The sequence below is a fragment of the Rutidosis leptorrhynchoides genome, chromosome 8 (assembly GCF_046630445.1).
Source record: "Rutidosis leptorrhynchoides isolate AG116_Rl617_1_P2 chromosome 8, CSIRO_AGI_Rlap_v1, whole genome shotgun sequence".
NCBI lineage: Eukaryota > Viridiplantae > Streptophyta > Magnoliopsida > Asterales > Asteraceae > Rutidosis > Rutidosis leptorrhynchoides.
The window spans coordinates 26571579-26590756 of record NC_092340.1 but is presented as its reverse complement, the minus strand read 5'-3'; the positions used below and the strand labels follow the sequence as shown (position 1 = coordinate 26590756).

The 19178-nt window shown below is 35.0% G+C and overlaps 1 protein-coding gene across 1 annotated transcript; it reads left to right on the top strand.

The window, feature by feature from the left end:
- Nucleotides 1–11989: 11989 nt before the first annotated feature.
- On the top strand, nt 11990–18437 carry LOC139863245 (uncharacterized). The gene is made up of 2 exons (XM_071851887.1): nt 11990–12513; nt 17726–18437. Exons 1-2 carry the CDS (start codon nt 11990–11992, stop codon nt 18435–18437), a joined length of 1236 nt encoding a protein of 411 aa, XP_071707988.1.
- Nucleotides 18438–19178: the final 741 nt, after the last annotated feature.

Sequence of the window (19178 nt, the reverse complement as noted above, 5' to 3'; positions counted from 1 at the left end):
GACGATCTAAGGTCCATTCGGCTGCTTCGGTGACAGATCCGGCGAGCAGGCGGCGATTCCGGGTGTTTTTCACACGGGATCTGCTTTCTGGTTTTGTTTTGTGTTGTGTTGGCTTGGATCTTGGTTTCCGTTCATTGGGGAACGGTTTCGACCTTGTTTGTCTTTGTCTTGTCCCTTTAGATCAGTTTCGGTATTCTTGATGGGTGTAGGCGGCGAGCTCCGGCAGGAGTTCTATACCCTTTTGATCGGAGCTTGGTTTTGCAGGTATAGGCTTAGATTTACAGGTTGGGTGTTTGATGTGTATTTGTGTGTTGAAATCTCTTGATTCCCGCTGTTGGTTTGCTGCCGGTGACTTTCCTGGGCAGTTGGTGATTGTTGATGATCAATATGGTTGTTAATGGTTGTTGGCGGTTCGGGGTGGTTACGGTTGGAGACGTTCGGGATCTGGTGTTCTGTTGTAGTTTAGCTTATTAGAAAACTTGGCGAGGTGACTGGCTCCTTTATGGTTCGGCTCTGCTGTTTGATCTGTTTGGGTGCGGTGGGTTTGGTTCTTTTTCCATTTTTCTCGTCGTTGGGTCTTTATTGGGCTAGATGTGTTGCCGGCGTTGTCAATTCAGTTGGCTTCGGCAAATAGGCCTCGGGTTAGGTGTTCGGGTTGGTCCGATGGAAGATTTGAATCTACTGTTTCGGTGGAGTGAAGCTTGCAGGGTCAGATACGGCGTCGGGTTTATGTGTTTGTTTTAGGATTTAGGATTGGTGGTTTGTATTTCAATTGTAACTTCAATTCAATAGCGACCGCTCACTGTCAATGTTTTCGTCAATGTTTTCGTTCATGGTTTTGGACGAATTGAGCGTGTCCCAATGTACTTTTGGTTGCATGTGACCGAGTACTCCTCCAATAGATCGATACGATATATCAATGTTGTACCACCGGATCCTTGGTTCTTTATATATATACATATTAATATTTTCGCCAAAAAAAAAAAAAAGCTTTCATAAAGAGTATTATGCTTTTTCTAACAAACTATATTTAACTACTCCTTAAACCACTTTGTCTTTGATAGCTACTTGATCTGTTTACTGTGTATGGCTATTTTATATGAATAAGTTTATGCATTTGGCAGGTGTTTTGAATTATTTATACACATACCATCCGTTTCCAAGGAGTGTTATACATATATATACAGCATGTAGTCAAATCGACATGTATTAGCTACTGATGAATGGCTTCGAGTTGAAGCGACCGACATTATATATGCACTTGGTGATCATGCTACGATAAACCGAATAAAAGTTATGGTACAGTATTTCTTTAACTTTGACAACATGGCATTGAGTAGATGCAAAAGTCATGCTACGATAAACCGAATAAAAGTTATGGTACAGTATTTCTTTAACTTTGACAACATGGCATTGAGTAGATGCAAAAGTCACAATAGTATTTATCTAATGAAAGCACTTTTGCATTATTTATTTGGTTCTTGATAGGAGGATATCTCATCTATTTATCTATTAGTTGCCAGTTTGAATTTTAATTAGTTGTTAACTTTGCAGCTGGTCATCATTGAAAACTGTAATTCATCAGGCATTTGTAAAGCAAAGACTTGCCTGAAAGGTCAAAGTCTATATGGTGTGATTGGAAGTCCTGCATATGTTGCCCCTAAATTCAATATGTAGGAGAGGTAGTATAACAATTTTTTTATTTTTTTTTAAACCAACGTCAACATGCAATTAAGCACATATTGAATGTTGATCGTTGAGGATCACGCTGGAAGCTCCCATGAAAAGCTTCAATAAAATTCAAATTGCAAGCTTTTTTGGTGATCTCAATGGTTTGACTTTAATTTTTATTTTTTTTGAAACCAACATCAACATGCAATTAAGCACATATTGACTGTTGGTCGTTGAGGATCACGTTGGAAGCTCCCATGAAAAAGTTCAATAAAATTCAGATTGCAAGCTTTTTTTTTGGTGATCTCAATGGTTTGACTTTTGATTTTCGTAGTTGAAAGTATGTGATCTCAATGGGTTGACTTTTGATTTTGGTACTTCATTAAGTAGTGTTTAAAGAATGGTTTGACTTCTGATTTTGTTACTTATAATAAAACTTTGTTGCTCCTATGAATGCAACATAACGCAACATCAGTAAAATTCAAACTCCAAGCTTTCTATTTCTTTAAAAGTAATATCTTAAGCTTTTAAAGATTATTGTTCACAAGATTAAAAATGTAAGAATCCTCGTGTTTAGCTTGCTTCTGAGTGAAAGTATTTGCAATCAACTCATTCTTAGCTTCATCAATTAACTACACAAGTAATCAGTTGAGTATAAATAATTTTTGACTAAGCTTCAAAAAAGGCTCACAACTAAAACAATTTGCAGAATCGTTATTGTTAATTAATGAGTACGGCTAGAGATTAGACATAATAAACTATGATTGACAATCGTATCCACAAACATGAAATGTTTGTTTGTGTTTCTATACTATACATTTTAATTTCATATTTGCTACGGATTCATTGTATCATTGTGTTCTATGTTGTGTTACTTGAGTGTTTGATTTACCATACAGTTTTTGTTTGCCAATCATTATCATTCCAATACATTTATGATATCTTTCAAAATAGGTTTGATAATCTTTGATTTAAAAACCCGCGAAATCGCGGGTTATAAACTAGTTTATAATTAATTACTTTACAATAAAGTTATACCTTGTACATATAAAGAGAAACATCAAAGAATACATGAAACTTACCTGGTGGTGCATACCCAATTGTTCCGTTAACCATAGTCTCCAACATGGGCCACCATATCATCATTGAGTAGAATGTTGTTGGGTTTTAGGTCAACATGAACAATGGTAGTTAAGCATTGATTATGAAGATAATCATCCTGAGATGCAATTTTTCAAAGTATCAAATCAATGAACTTCATTTCATCAACTTCTCCCCTGTGTGGCTGTGTGTTCATATAAGTTATCCAACAAAACACTGGAAATCATGAAATATCATACAACTTGAACAAAACCTCAGATAGACATCACACAATCACCTTTAATTGTCTATGCTGCTCTTCCTTTTTAAAGTTTCAGCAAAAGTCAGCCTGCAGATTCACTGTAGCCAGCATTCAACGAACCAAAAAGAGTAACATGAACAGCATAAAATGTAAGATTTGTTTAAAGAAGCTGCAAGAGACAAAAGTGTTGTTAGTTTTAGAGGTAAAGAAAGTGATATGGGGGTGTAATGTGTTTGTAAACTGTTGGAGCTCGATGGATCTTGGGATCGAAGGTTTTCGTGAATCGTTGACGTTCGGGATCGAATGGGTCGAACCGGATCCTTTTGGATCGGATTAGATCGATGCCTAGAGTCTAGATTCGACTTGTGTGGGTTTTTGGGACGAGAGAAAACGAGCGGTGGCAGTGAATAGTGTTGGAACCGTCAACTACTCAAATGAACAAGGCAACCCGTATTTATATTCTCAGGGAGACAGTCGGTCGACTGTCTCCAACATCGGTCGACTGTCTCCAACATCGGTCGATTGATATGACAGTCGGTCGACAGTCATGTTTGCCTCGGTTGATAAGAACTGGGGATTTATATGCACCAACAAACTCCCCCTAAGACCTAGTTCTATCAACATTTCTTCTTAACTCGGACATAAACACCACCAAACTCCATTGAGGATCAACATACTCCCCCTAGGATGTGGCATTACATTCTGATTTACTTGAATTCCCTTATGCACCAATAAACTCCCTTATATGGCACATATTTTCTCTACTCGTCTTCTCTCTTCATCTTTATCCTTATCATATTCCAGTGACAATTGAAAGTCGATACAATTATCAAGAAATACAATTTGTTGAACCTTTAAGTAAAATCTCTTTTGATACTCGGAGACTTATACTCAGCAATCTTCAAAGCTCGACAGTCATTAGATTAACCCTAACTTATGACTGTTGTGACTTCAGGTTCTTCAATCTCTTCAAATCTTCTTAGAAGCAGCGGAGTCTTAAGATTTGACAATGTTTGGCCCATAAATAATCAGACGCTTCTGATTATCCCACAATAACTTCTATTTTCTTCAAAAGCTTCTTAACATTATAATCATCGAGACTATTAATTAAGCAGCTTTATTCCTTTCTATCACGTACGCCATTCCTTCATGTTCATCAGAACTCCCGAAGCTCCAACTTTAACTTCTTCTTTCAGTTAACATGGCTCGTACGTATATCAACTTTGACAACATGTTGGTCATACAAACATACAGTTCAAACAAACACAGGTTTAACCATTTTGACTCAACATTTTTCACATACATTCAAAATTCAAATCGCATTGTTGTAAACGTTCAAAACTCTTGAATTTTCAAACAGCAAAAACACTTATTGCTTTTCAACAAAACTTAACTTCAGTCTGACACGTCAGTTTCATCTCACATGAGTAACCAGAAAATAAATAAGACCGAAAATATTTTTGAATTTTCTAAAATTTATGCAAAAACATACCAAAAATCTTTTTGTTTTGCATAATATGAATGCATGCAAGCAACAACTAAGATACATAAAGTAATCTATATGCAGATACAATAAAACACGCAAAAAACTACAACTATCATGCAAATGCACACATAATCATACAATCAATTAAAATGTTTTTGTATTTTTCAAAATAAATATCAACACACTGAAAAATCTTTTTGTAGTTTTTAGGATTTTAAAACTTATCACAATAAAAATGCAAATGAAGTACAATTCATGTCAGAAAGTCAATGATCAAGGTTAAGAAAGATCCAAGATTGTATGGCACAAAAACATGTTATTTACAGGAAGCAGTTTCTGTAAGTCATAAACCTAAGGAAGCTAAATTATCAAAATGTATACATGTTCAATTAACATTCAGACAACAGTATGTACACAAAATTTCACAAGTAAAAGCAAACAATAACAGAGAAATGATTTTAACATGGTTTCTATTTTCATCAACCTTTTACAGACTTTCCTCTTAGACATTTTGATGATCAAGTTAATTAATTACATTAACATATTGCTATGTTAGATTCAATCACAGACTCGGTCATCAATGTGAGATCGCACGATTTTTTAGGTAGTCAATTGAGCACAAGTCTATTGACGCTTTCCGTTACCACAAACACATACGTTAGGTCCAATTGAACAGGAAGATTCTCATAGTAATTTTGGAATATCCCTGTCAGCCATTAGCTTTTATCGTAAAGTATACTTTTCAATTCATATGATTCTGATGGATCTCATAGTATATTCAATATTCTATCAATCATGCAATCAACCAACTGCTATCAATCTCATTCCTTCTTTATTATTAAAGTTATTGGAGGAAACGAAATGAAAGACGTAGCTTTCTTAATAAGTGAGTATTCAGAATATCTCTCTGAAAACATCTTTCGCTGTCTAGGCCTTAATGGGTACAGTCCCATATCACAGACAATGATCATAAGTCCAATAGAATGGTTTTGTTGAAGTATGAATGATTTAAGTTCTTCTTGGTAATCTTCACACTCATTTGTATTCTTGCAAAGACTTCTCTTCTCGATTTCATCATTATCTTGACCTTGATATTTTCGTCTTCCATGATTTCACTTCTGTTTTCATGATATAATAACTTGATATGCAATGTGCCAATTTTTTTTTTTTTTTTTAACAACACATTGCAGTCTTGACTTTGATTTAGTTCTCGAATTGACTTCCTTGCGATGAAGATCTCTTTTCTTCATTTGTGTATCAATTAACTTAAATCATTCATTCATGGACTGTCTGTAATATAGAACCACACTTTTCAACCCGTTCACAGGAAAGACACTCTTATTGAGATAAACTTACTATTTTGGAGTTTAGGTACGATTCAAGAATTAAAGTTTGATAGAAGTCGGTATGCATAGTCAATTAGAACATTTTCAACGCTTATTGATCACTTGAATATCCCAATTAGTCGTGAGACTCAATGGTGCAGCAATTTGGAATTTGCTTGGGGATATTCTACATCATGTGTTTCTAGATTATACGTCATGATAGGGGATACCCTCACCTTTTGTTGATTTCCTCAACAATTTTCTTTAAAGTATGCACCTGTGGTAATTAAGTGACTACCCTCAACCGCTGTAAACCTTTCCATGAGTTCCTTATCAAGATATTTACATGATTGTGATTATGATCATCTCATTCTATGATTAAGTCTGTATCTCATTTTCCACATTTAGATCATACAACTCATTTTTATGGTTTTCTAAATATGATGTAGCATTAATTTTTAATTTTCTGAATTTCTGATGTTGATGTTTGCATCATTTCTCCCCCTAAAATACTAAAAACCTAAAATCTTTTTGGCTTTTTGGATTTACAAAAACATAAGAAAATATGCAGAACATAAAATAAAAATAGCATGCAAATCATAAATAATCTAACATGTAGATGCAAAAAATACAGTAAAGAAAACATAAAACGAGTTGGTTACTCATTTGACGTTTCGTTTCTCGGACGATATGACACCAAATGACGTTATTAAACAAGTTCTACACTGAATTATGTAGAAGTCAATAAAATACGTTTCATTTCGGGTTGCATACTGAAATATATGCAAACCATAAGTTCTGGTCACATACGTGCTATACCGCTCCATTGTCGATAATCCAGGTACTATCAACAAGGTCAAACAAACATGGCGACCTGCAAAATCTCAAAAATAAAATTAGTTCAAAATGGGAACCCAAGCCCGAATGGCAGTGGGTTTCCCGTCGACACCAACAACCTGTAAATCCACCCATTTTCCCGTGGATCCCAAAGGTGTCACAATACCATTATCACCACTTGAACTACCTCATCCCTCAGACTTAGATTTCCAGACACGACGCTTAGATGGCGACTGTTTATGATAAACCGGTGTTTCATTAACATTAATGGGCGTGGAAATCTTAGCAATTGAAGTAAAAACACGGTTTTTAATATGTGAGGTTGAACGATTTTTGAAAAATTTATTATTCTTCCATTTTGGCCTAGAAAAATTTTCAATAAATGTTTGGTTTAGGTCAACCTTCCTAAGTAGTGTACGCACGTAGTTTGGACATTTCCAAGCAACGTGTCCATATTCTCCACAATCAAAACATGTCCTACGGTCTACAAACTTTCTAAGACGATGAGTCACTTTCTCTTTCAAAATAGGTTCCTGATTAACATTTCTCCTATGCGGCAGTACGTATCCAGTTTTCACATTTTGACTCGGGAGAGGTACCTTTGGTAATTCTCCTTCATTAATAAATTTAACAGGATTGGTCACATAACTGTAATCAGGCTTAACCTTTGATTTCGATTTAGACCTAGAGGATTTGGGTTTGGAAGTTTTTCTAAATTCTGACTCAGGTTTTTCAACAGGTTTTTGCACAGGGGTGGGATCCGATGTTGCTAAACCTAGAGTACCAGACTCATCCTCAGAAATCGAATCTTCAACAATTCCATCAACTAACTCATGGGACTTACCTAGATCTTTCTTAACAAGCTTAGGAGTCTCAACCTTCCCAGTCTCTATAGATTTAGCACTTAGGATTTCACTAAGACAAGAGTCAGAAGGCTTATTAATGTACTCATTCTTAAGAGGAGGAGGACATTCATTATAACCTAAACCCTTTTTACCATCATTCTTGTTGTAGACAGTATAGTCAATGACATATGACATTCGCTGCCAAGTGTCATTTCTAGCCTTTTCTGACTCATACTTAATCTTAAACTCTTCTTTTTCTCTCTTAGCACATTCAAGTTGATTTAAGTACATCATTATGGACTTTTGGTCCCCTGAAATTGTAGCTCTTAAATCATGAACTTGATTTTCTAGAGTTTTGATTGTCTCCCTGAATTCCTTTTTATTGTTAAACTGAATTAAATTAGTCTCGTACAGGGATTTCATCTCTAGATAACTCGCCTTAAAAATCTGAAGCTCCCGTTTTAACTCGGGACAGTAAACACAATCTAAGGGGATTCCATTCAGTTTAGAAACTATGCATTCCAGTTTAGCAATCTCACGTTTATGACTAACACAATTATTACATACAAAGGAAGGTTCAACATGTACCTTAGAGCTGCTAGATGCATCTTTCATGAACGTACTATTCTCCTTAGCGCAACTGTCTTCTTCAGATTCTGAATTCAATACTGATTTAGTGATGACCGCATCCTGCTCAACATTATCTGACTCATCAGCAACAGCATTCACAACCGGCTCTTCAACTCTAGCCAGATTTTCAATCTCAGTATCAGCATCAACATGATCACTAGAAGATTTAACCGTATAGCAATCACTAGAATTAACTTCATTCTTAGACCCGGATGAAGACTTATCATTTATCTTAAGATCTTGAAGCATATTTCTTATAGCATATTATTCTAATATCTTCTCTCTCAACATGGAAATAACTGAATTGAGAGTGAGAACAGTATCTCTAACCCAAGCTCTCTCTTCAAGTTGCTCAATGCATGCATTCCATTTCCTTGGCAATCCCTCTTTTAGAACTTTTACAGCCTTATCTTGTGTCACCTCGATTCTACAATTTTTCATCTCGGATATTAAATGACAATATCTCGTTATCGTGTCCTCTAAAGTCTCAGTACTCCGTGCTGCAAATCTTTTCCATTCCCGTTTCAACGTTTGTCCCTTATTTTCCTTCATTTCGTCACACGAGTAAATTGAATAAAACATTGTGATGAATAAAACCGTTTAAATCCTTAAAATCTCACAAAAATCTCGCAAAATATTGAAATTTGGTCCAAATATAAAAAATTATCACTAAGAATATGTGTGTTGGACCAAGGAGCTCAAGTCAAATAACACTTGCTTATCTGTCTTAGAAAAAATTTCTGATTTCTAGTAAACCTTGTGGGCTCATCGAAATTAAAAGAAAGAAATGGAAGTGGGGTCTGCCAAATTTCCACCAAAAAATACATCAACACAAAAACAATTAAATAATATTTGCTTCTCTGCCTTGCGTGACTCACAGCAACAAGACCAACACGTGTTTACACACAATGTGATCTTACCTCAATTATATCCTCTATTAACATATACTGTACGTAGTATAACTCAATTATATAACCTTCTCAACACTAGAAACCAAAGGTGAGTTTCATGACTTGACTGCACACCAACACTTCACTTAATATTTAATAATCAAATGCTCTGCTTCTTTCCTTTGAGTTTGCTTCTCGTATGAAGCTCTCACGCCTCAAAAATCACTAAAATCAATCAATCAATTTTTTTAATTAAATTTCAATCACCTTCTTAATTCAATTGAAATCAAAACACCAAAACTCCTCTCTTGTTCTTTGTTTATCTTGCTCGATCAAAAAGAACCAAAAGCTCGTATTTACGTTTTCTTTCCTTGTGATCAGCAAAAACAATTTATTTAATCTACTTCTTGCTTGCTTCTTTGTGTTTGACGAACAGAAACATAAACCTGCAACTAACGTCGGTCGATGAAAATAGACAATCGGTCGAGGATTAGACAGTCGGTCGACTGTCTAAGAACAATCGGTCGATAGTCTGGGTGTATTATGTCACTTTGGTATTACTTTATTCAATCGGCTGGTTTATCAAAGTCGGTCGGTTTACTACACAAGTCGGTCGAGGAGTAAGGACAATCGGTCGAAGTAGGTTGACAATCGGTCGACTTAGAACAATTTTATTTGCAGAAAATGGCAGCGACGGGAGGTGGTGGTTCACGGTGGAGGAGATTCAAATGAACGAATTAGAAGTTGTAAACTTGCAGAAAGGTACGTGACACTATTTAGAACACTTTTGCAATTTTAGATTTTCAAAAACAATACTCGATTTGACTTTACAAACCAATGTTTGAACCGGAAAAAACTTTAAAAATCGAATTTCTTTATGACTCAAAAATGAATTCACGCTATGAACGATCGATCCTACAAGCCGTAGCTCTGATATCACTTTGTTGGAGCTCGATGGATCTTGGGATCGAAGGTTTTCGTGAATCGTTGACGTTCGGGATCGAATGGGTCGAACCGGATCCTTTTGGATCGGATTAGATCGATGCCTAGAGTCTAGATTCGACTTGTGTGGGTTTTTGGGACGAGAGAAAACGAGCGGTGGCAGTGAATAGTGTTGGAACCGTCAACTACTCAAATGAACAAGGCAACCCGTATTTATATTCTCAGGGAGACAGTCGGTCGACTGTCTCCAACATCGGTCGATTGATATGACAGTCGGTCGACAGTCATGTTTGCCTCGGTTGATAAGAACTGGGGATTTATATGCACCAACATAAACCCCTTTCCTAGTTTCTGTTTTTGAACTTTATATTAGTGTGATCATATGGACCAAACATAGTTCTTCATTATCCTTCTGCATTTATAATTAAAACTGTTGGACGATTTCCATAAAAAATTTATGAAATAGAGAAAATTACCCAAATAGACAAATAACACACTCACTCTCTCTCTCTCTCTCTCTCTCAAATTTAAACAATGTCAGAGGCTTTTTATCAGCAATAGACGTTGACTTCTCGAAAATACCTCGGTCAACTGTCGCGAGTCGCGAAAAATGTGTTAGGCCAATGAGAAACCACCACGTGTCTACCAAGCTCGCGTATCGCGGAAAATTTGTCTCGAAATTACCAAAATTCGCGAAAATAAGCCGGTGGTAGAAGGTCTCGAAAACCTTCTCGTAAGTCAAAAAACACGCGAAATTTTGAACTTTTTCGCGAATATCTTTTCCCGATGTGTTGCGATTTTGATACTTTTGGGTTTAGGGTTTCAGTTGTTAAACCATATCACCTCTATCCCCATCGCCATCGCCACCATACACCATCGCCACCGTACTCCAGCACCCACAAATTTTCCCGTAGTTTGTATTTATAGCAAAAATGACATGTACAATAGCAGTTGCCTGAAACAGCAGGAAACAAGTAATGATCGACACTGAATATTATAGCAAAAATGATTAACTGAATTAGGAGGTTCAAATAGGATCAAAATCTCATTGGGGAATTTCATTGAGCAGTTTGTGTTCAAATAGGTTCAAATGTCATTGTTCTTTTCTTAACAGGTTTCAAAGTTGGAATTTGATACGGTCTCTTCAAGTCGACCGTTAACTCCCAAGATAGATAGAAGCCAATTCGAGATGGCTAATCTCCAAAGAAACTAGACTGAGAAGAAAGATTTTGGCTATAAACCAATACTTTTCATTCATAAAATTCTGACTTCAACAATACGTACAAATACTTGAAAACATAACTACCACTACTAAAACTACCTATTACCTCTACCTCTACTGATGATAACTACCACTACAATTAAATAACTACACATAAACTTAGTGGTCTTCACAACATAACTGTCGAACAATGAGAGGAGATCCTATAGTAACTGGATCAGCATATTCATATCATACCAATCATCATCGTCGTCAAAATCATCTTCATCAATATTGCCACCCTCAGTTCCTTTTCATGCTTTTCTTCTATTTCAGACTGACTTTGACCTGGGCAGTTGGATGATGAAAATTTTCATGTTTCGTTTGGAGATCAAAGGTAGAGAGTGTCTAAAGGCGGTCGGACCATTGCTTGTGGGGTGAAAAGGGGAACCATGTATATGGTTGAGATTCCTATTGAGGAATGGCTAGGTGAGCGAGTAGGTGCTAAAAATCCTAGCATGCTTGAACTTTCTGATTTTGTTTAGGGATCTAGTTTGAGTGGGAGCTCAGGAAGACTTGAAACTAGTGGGGAATCGGGTTTGAGTGGGAGTGTTGAAGCCACTAAACAGTTTGGTCGATGAAGAAGCACTAGAGATTTTGAGACTTCGGTTAGATCACCTCCAATGGCAACTATGTTGCAATTGACCGGAGAAGATGAACGAGAGCATCTTTCTATGCAAGCAGTGGCGAAAAAAAAATTATTTATTTTATCGGGGACGAATTTTTTTTTTTAAAGCGTAGTAATTTTTTTGGGTAAAATATGGAGGCTTTGGGGCAAAAATATGGTGGTTTTTGGGCAAAATGTGGAGGCTTTTGGGCAAAATGGGGAGTGCGACAAGGGGACCCACTCTCACCATTTCTATTTATTCTTGTGGCAGAAGGGCTCCATGTTCTAACAAAATTGGCGGTGAGAAATAACCTATTTGTGGGCGTGGAAGTCGGTAACAACATGGTCCCTATATCGCACCTCCAATATGCGGATGATACTATCTTCTTCGAGAAGTGGTGCGAAAGTAACCTTAAAAACCTCATGTTAATTTTGAAATGTTTTGAACTTACTTCGGGCCTTAAAGTAAATTATCAAAAAAGTAGTCTTTATGGGGTTTGCGTTGAAAAATCCACAATTGATGAAATGGCTAGATACTTTCGTTGCAAGGCGGGTTCTTTTCCTTTTACATATCTTGGTATTCCGGTTGGTGGAAAAATGAATAGAATCGAATGTTGGGCCCCGGTCATTAATAAGTTCGAGAAACGCTTATCGGATTGGAAAGCACGTTCGATGTCGTATGGTTGACGCTTGACCCTTGTGAAATCGGTGTTGAATAGTTTGCCATTGTACTTCTTCTCGCTTTTTCGTGCCCCTCAATGTGTGATAAAAAAACTTGAGAGTCTAAGGCGTTCCTTTTTTTGGGGGGTTTCGGGAAAAAATTCATATATTCCTTGGGTTAAATGGGATGATGTTATCCTTGATTATGGGGCGGGTGGGTTAAACTTGGGGTCACTAAAAATAAAATTTTGGCCTTAATCAGTAAGTGGTGGTGGATGTTTAAAACCGAAGCCGACTCCTTATGGGTTAAGGTCATTGCGAGCATTTATGGCCCTTCCGGGGGTCTCGACTTTGGCAACCAATTACCTTTATCTTCATACAAAACTGTTTGGTCGAATGTTATTGATACAAGTAGTCAACTCGAATATGTGGGGGTTAAATTCAGGAACTTGTTCACTCTTGTGATTGGAGATGGATTGTGATGACCCGGAAATTTCCGACCAAATTTAAACTTAATCTTTGTATGATTAACATTTCCGACACGATAAGCAAAATCTGTAAAGCTGAATCTCAAAATTTTTGAACTACTTTCATATATTCAAATACCTTTCGGTTGTTCTTGACAATTCGCGAACAATTATATGTATATAGATACATATATATATATACTATAACTTGAAAACGTAACAATGTATTAATTGTTTGATACCGTACATTAAACTTATTGGTTTAAATATTTATTTGAATATATATGTTAAGTTGGAATATTAATTGTATGAATAACTTGCGACGTATATTTAAAACGTGTTTGTGAATGTTGAAAATATATATTAACTTGGTCATAAAACGATTTGTTATTATATATATATTAACAAATAGCGAGACAATGATTTATAGAAGTAAATGACCAAAATACTCGAAAGTTTAAGATACACTTTGAATGATATAGTTTATTGCTAATTTAAGACTATATTTTGACAAAGGTACGAGTCACAAAACTTAAATTGCGAGTTTTCTAAGCGTACAAAAATGCGTTCGAGAAACCGGAACCGGGACATAAATCGAGTGACAACGTACGAGCCATCGGAATGAAAATTACAAGTCAACTATGCACATGAATTTAATATAATATATAATTAATTATTTAAATTTTTATATATATATATATATATATATATATATATATATATATATATATATATATATATATATATATATATATATATATATGTCGACAAACAAGAAAACAAAAAAAATTGTGAGCTGGATTTTGGGGCCATGCGATCGCATGAGAAATAGGCATAAAACCCATGCGATCGCATGGCGGTCAGGAATCAGAATTCTTCTATAAATATCCCAAGTTTCTGCCGAATCCATTGCATTTAAACCTTTTTATTTCACTCAGTATTTATTATTATTATTATTATTATTATTATTATTATTATTATTATTATTATTATTATTATTATTATTATAAATCTTTTTATTATTTGTATTATATTATTATTAATATTATACATAAAATACTACGACGAGGTCATGAGCGGGTTATTTTCAAAACAAGCTTTTCGAGCGAGATAGAGCTAAGGAAATTATGGGTTATAACTATGGAGGTTATGGGTATTGCTTGGGGGTTATGATCATGAGTCAAAGGTCAACCTAGCGTTTATGATTTTCGTTGCGTCTACGTACCTTCCTACAATATTGAATCACAATATTGATACGTAAGCATTTATATCTTATCTATTATATATTAATAGTGTATCCCTGACTAGTGCTCGAGTATATAGGATTATGCATGCTAGTACGATTAATTTTGTCGTTAAATAGTTTATGATAGATCACGAATTTAATACATATATTACTGATATAAGGTATATGATATGCATGTTTTTGGAAAGCTGGCGAAATATCAATAACATTTCATTTAGAGATCGTGTAATTTCGATGAACGGATTAAAAGATATGGTTAACTGAATTATGTTTGACGTTAATTGAAATTGTGTTTGACACTGTAAATTAATATTTAAACAACTTGTTTATAAGATTGATAAATTGGATTTTCAAATATTACTAATCGAGTAAATGAATTTCTATATAAGGCACGTCTCGTCTTGTTAAACAATTGTCAAAGTTGACTGTCTTACCATGTTTTAAAGCTTTATAAATACTAAATCTGGTTTTACAAGTATTGGGAAACTATATGAAATGTTAAAATATATCCAATTGCCATGATCATTCAAATACAATATAACTCTTGAAATAAATAATGTCTTAAGTTTGATAAACTATAAATTCATTCAATTATCAAGACTTATACTATGTTAATAAACATGTATAGATTTAAAGATCATATTGGGTCAGGTTGACTTTTGAGATGACTTTTGTTAACTTTCACATGTCGGTCTCGAGCATTAGGATTGTGATACACTATGACCTGACCTAGCTTATTAGACATGTATTGACCAACATATGTTCTCTAGGTTGAGATCTACGATTATTTTGTATTCCGAGTTTCGGTCACATTTCGGTGATTGACCTTATGTGCTGCTAAGGTGAGTTTATAGATCCCTTTTTAAATGCTTTAAATATTTTTGGGCTGAGAATACATGCACTTTATTTTATACGCAATGGGCACAAGTACATACTTAATTTAACACTGAGTTTAAACCGAAAATCCCTTAGCTTTGGTAACTAGTAACTGCCAGTACATATGATGTGGACTGGTGGGCGCGTGATAGTGCTCCAAATGAACATATATTTAGTAGCAATATCGTTCCAATATGTAAAGTTTTTAAATGTAATTTCCTTATTTTTAGTTGTAATAGTTAAATAAATAAGTGCGAAGACGAAAGACGCAAATCGCTCGAAAATGAAGATTTAAAGACAAAAACAAAGATTTGAAAGACCAAAACGTCCAAAAAGCTCAAATGTACAAGATACAATTAAAAAGGTTCAAATTATTGATGAAGAACGTCTAAAAATGACAAGAGTACAAGTTACAAAACGCAAAGTACACGATATAAAATAGTACGCAAGGACGTTCGAAAATCCGGAACCGGGACATGAGTCAACTCTCAACGCTCGACGCAACGGTGTAAAAATTACGAGTCAACTATGCACAAGAATAAAATATAATATTTAAATAATTCATAATAAGAATAATATTAAATAATAAAAAGTTGTTAATTTAGCATAGTTCAGGGGTCGTAAATGAAAAATCAATTTCATATTTTGCCTATAAAAGGCGATGATTATCGATCAATTTAAAAGCATCTCTTTTTCTATCCTAAAAATCTATTATCAATATCAATATCTAAAAATCTCTATCATAATGTTAATGTAATAAGATATAACAATAATCTTAATTTTAATTTTAAATTATGATAATAATAAGATTTATGATAGAGATCGGTTGAGTGTGTAAGTCGAAATTCTGTCCGTGTAACGCTACGCTATTTTTAATCATTGTAAGTTATGTTCAACCTTTTTATATTAATGTCTCGTAGCTAAGTTATTATTATGCTTATTTAAAACGAAGTAATCATGATGTTGGGCTAATTACTAAAATTGGGTAATTGGGCTTTGTACCATAATTAAGGTTTGGGCAAAAGACCGACACTTGTGGAAATTGGACTATTGACTATTAATAGATGGGGGGTATTGTCTAATTGAGTGACAACTCATTGGAGTCTGTCGAACCTATCTTCAAATTAATTATCCTAATAATTAATAATGATTATGGTTGTCCTATTTAGTGACGTTCATATGGAATCTATTATAATCATTTAATTAATTATTCGGGTTGGGTAATTGATTATTCAAACTGATCAAGTGGGTAAATTAATATTCATATCTAATCAAAACAGGGGTAGATTACATACAGTGATAACTGGTGTAATTGTTGACAGAAGTGATAACTGCGTCACAGTTTAAATCCTTAATTAGTTGGAATATTTGACTTCGGGTATAAGGGTAATTTGACGAGGACACTCGCACTTTATATTTATGACCGATGGACTATTATGGATAAAAACCAGATAGGTATCAAATAAACCATGACAAAGGACAATTAACCCGAGTAACAATTAATTAAAATCAAAACGTCAAACATCATGATTACGGAAGTTTAAATAAGCATAATCCTTTTATTTCATATTCTATCGCAATTTTATTTATTGTTATTTTATTTATCGTCATTTATTTATTTTACGCACTTTAATTATTGTCATTTATCTTTACGCTTAAAAATATAAAATCGACAAACCGGTCATTAAACGGTAAAAACCCCCCTTTTATAATAATATTACTACTTATATATATATATATATATATATATATATATATATATATATATATATATATATATATTTATATAAATATAGTTTTATAAAAATATAGTACGTAATCACTAGCTCCCTGTGGAACGAACCGGACTTACTAAAAACTACACTACTCTACGATTAGGTACACTGCCTATAGTGTTGTAGCAAGGTTTAGGTATATCCCATCCGTAAATTAATAAAACTTGTGTCATATTTTGTAGTATTTCCTAGTAAAAATAATACTATTTCGTACCCTCACGCTACAACATCAGCGCGAGTAATTGTACATGGATCCATAGGGCTTGATATCCCCGTCCGAGCTAGAGCGCTAGCCTTTTAACGGACGTATATTATTTGAGTTTATGACACATTGGTTGCGTGTATTAAAACGAAGAGGGTAATTATCATTATAATGTTAAAGTTTAGTTACCAGGGTGCTCTGTTACGTAGAATCTTTTGATAAACGTTTCTGGATGAAACAACTGAAATCTTGTGATCCACCTTTATATACAGATTATGTGCAACATTAAAACTATGAACTCACCAACCTTTGTGTTGACACTTTTAAGTATGTTTATTCTCAGGTTCCTAGAAGTCTTCCGCTGTTTGCTTATATGTGATACAAGCTATGTGCATGGAGTCATACATGCTTTATTCAAGAAAACTTTGCATTCACAAAATCATCACCATGTATCTTATTTTGACTGCATTATCAACAGATGTAGTATTGTAAACTATTATATACGGTGATTGTCTATACGTAGAAATCATCAGACGTCGAAAACCTTGGATTTATATATTCGTTTATGGTGTGCCTTTTCAAAAGAACGCAATGTTTACAAAACGTATCATATAGAGGTCAAAACCTCACTATGAAATCAATGAATGATGTATTCGTCCAAAGGGATTTGGAAGGATCGTCACATGGATCATCTATTTCGTTTTGGGACGATGTTTGGCTAGGTGAGAAGACTCTTAAAGAGAGATTCAATAGAATTGCGAGATTGGAGACAAATCAAGCTGCAATAGTACAAGACAGATTACAACTGATCGGGTCTGAGGTGTATCCGGTTTGGAACTGGTCCAGGGAGCCGTCGGTTAGAGCTGTGGGTGAACTATCGAGCCTTATCTCTCTGCTAGGGTCGATAAAAATGAACCCATCCAGGCCCGATTCATGGGAGTGGGTGGGGAACAGCAAAAAAACGTTCACCACTAAAGACCTAACAAAATTAATCAATGAGGAAACGTTATGTGTAGGCCCAAACGCTTTGAAAACTCTAAAGAACTACTTGATTCCAAAAAAAGTGGAAGTGTTTATTTGGCGAGCTAGGAAAAGGCGTCTACCGGTACGAATGGAACTTGACAAACGGGGGATCGATCTTGACTCGGTCCGGTGTCCTCTTTGTGACAACGACGTTGAGACAGTCGATCACTCGTTAGTCTCGTGCAAGAATGTCGAGGAAATATGGAGCAGAATTTACGCATGGTGGGGTGCTGGTACTATTTCGAATCACTCCCTTGATGAGCTGCTAGTTTATGGTGCGATGCAACAAGGATCGGACTCGGGTAAATTAATATGGCAAGCGGTGGTTTGGATATGTTGCTACCTCATTTGAAAGAATCGTAACCATTTGATTTTCAAACGCAAAGGTTGGAGTACTCCGAATGTAATAAACGAGATCCAAAACACAAGCTTTGAGTGGGTCGCAAAAAGACTCAAAGGAAAACCTCTCGAGTGGCATAATTGGTTGCACAATCCGTCATGTTATCTTAGTTAGGTCGTGATTAAAAATGATGCTACCTAAGCATCCCTTTGTAAATTGTTGAGATTTGTGATGTGAATAAAAATACTGCTTTTTAAAAAAAAAAAAAAAAAAAAAAAAAAAAAAAACTCAACAATCTTAAAATCCTCACAAGTTTTTGTCTCTACGTGCTTTAAAACCTAGAGTTACCTTTTATATTTATTTACTTAAAGGCAACCCACAACTTATAACTAACACCTTTAGAAAATATAAATAATACTAGCCTTTAAGAGCCCGTGCGTTGCACGGCGAGTTTTAATCAAACAACTGAAAACGTATATGTTATATCAATTGACGGTATGATAAAGAGCGTATCACAACTATTCTTGTGGATGAAATAAACATAATATGGTTAACCTGAACCATCTGCCCAAATTTCCTTCTCTAACCTGAACCAATGAGAAATGCTGGAAACATTAATGTATCACACTACATACATCTCTCAGGTGCTCTTCTAATGTCAAGGAGCTTTGATGTACTTGTAATTATGAGTTGATACATCAGTGATGGCAGCAAGGGAATGCCGAAGGCCCTGTGCCTATGGCTGGTCACCAA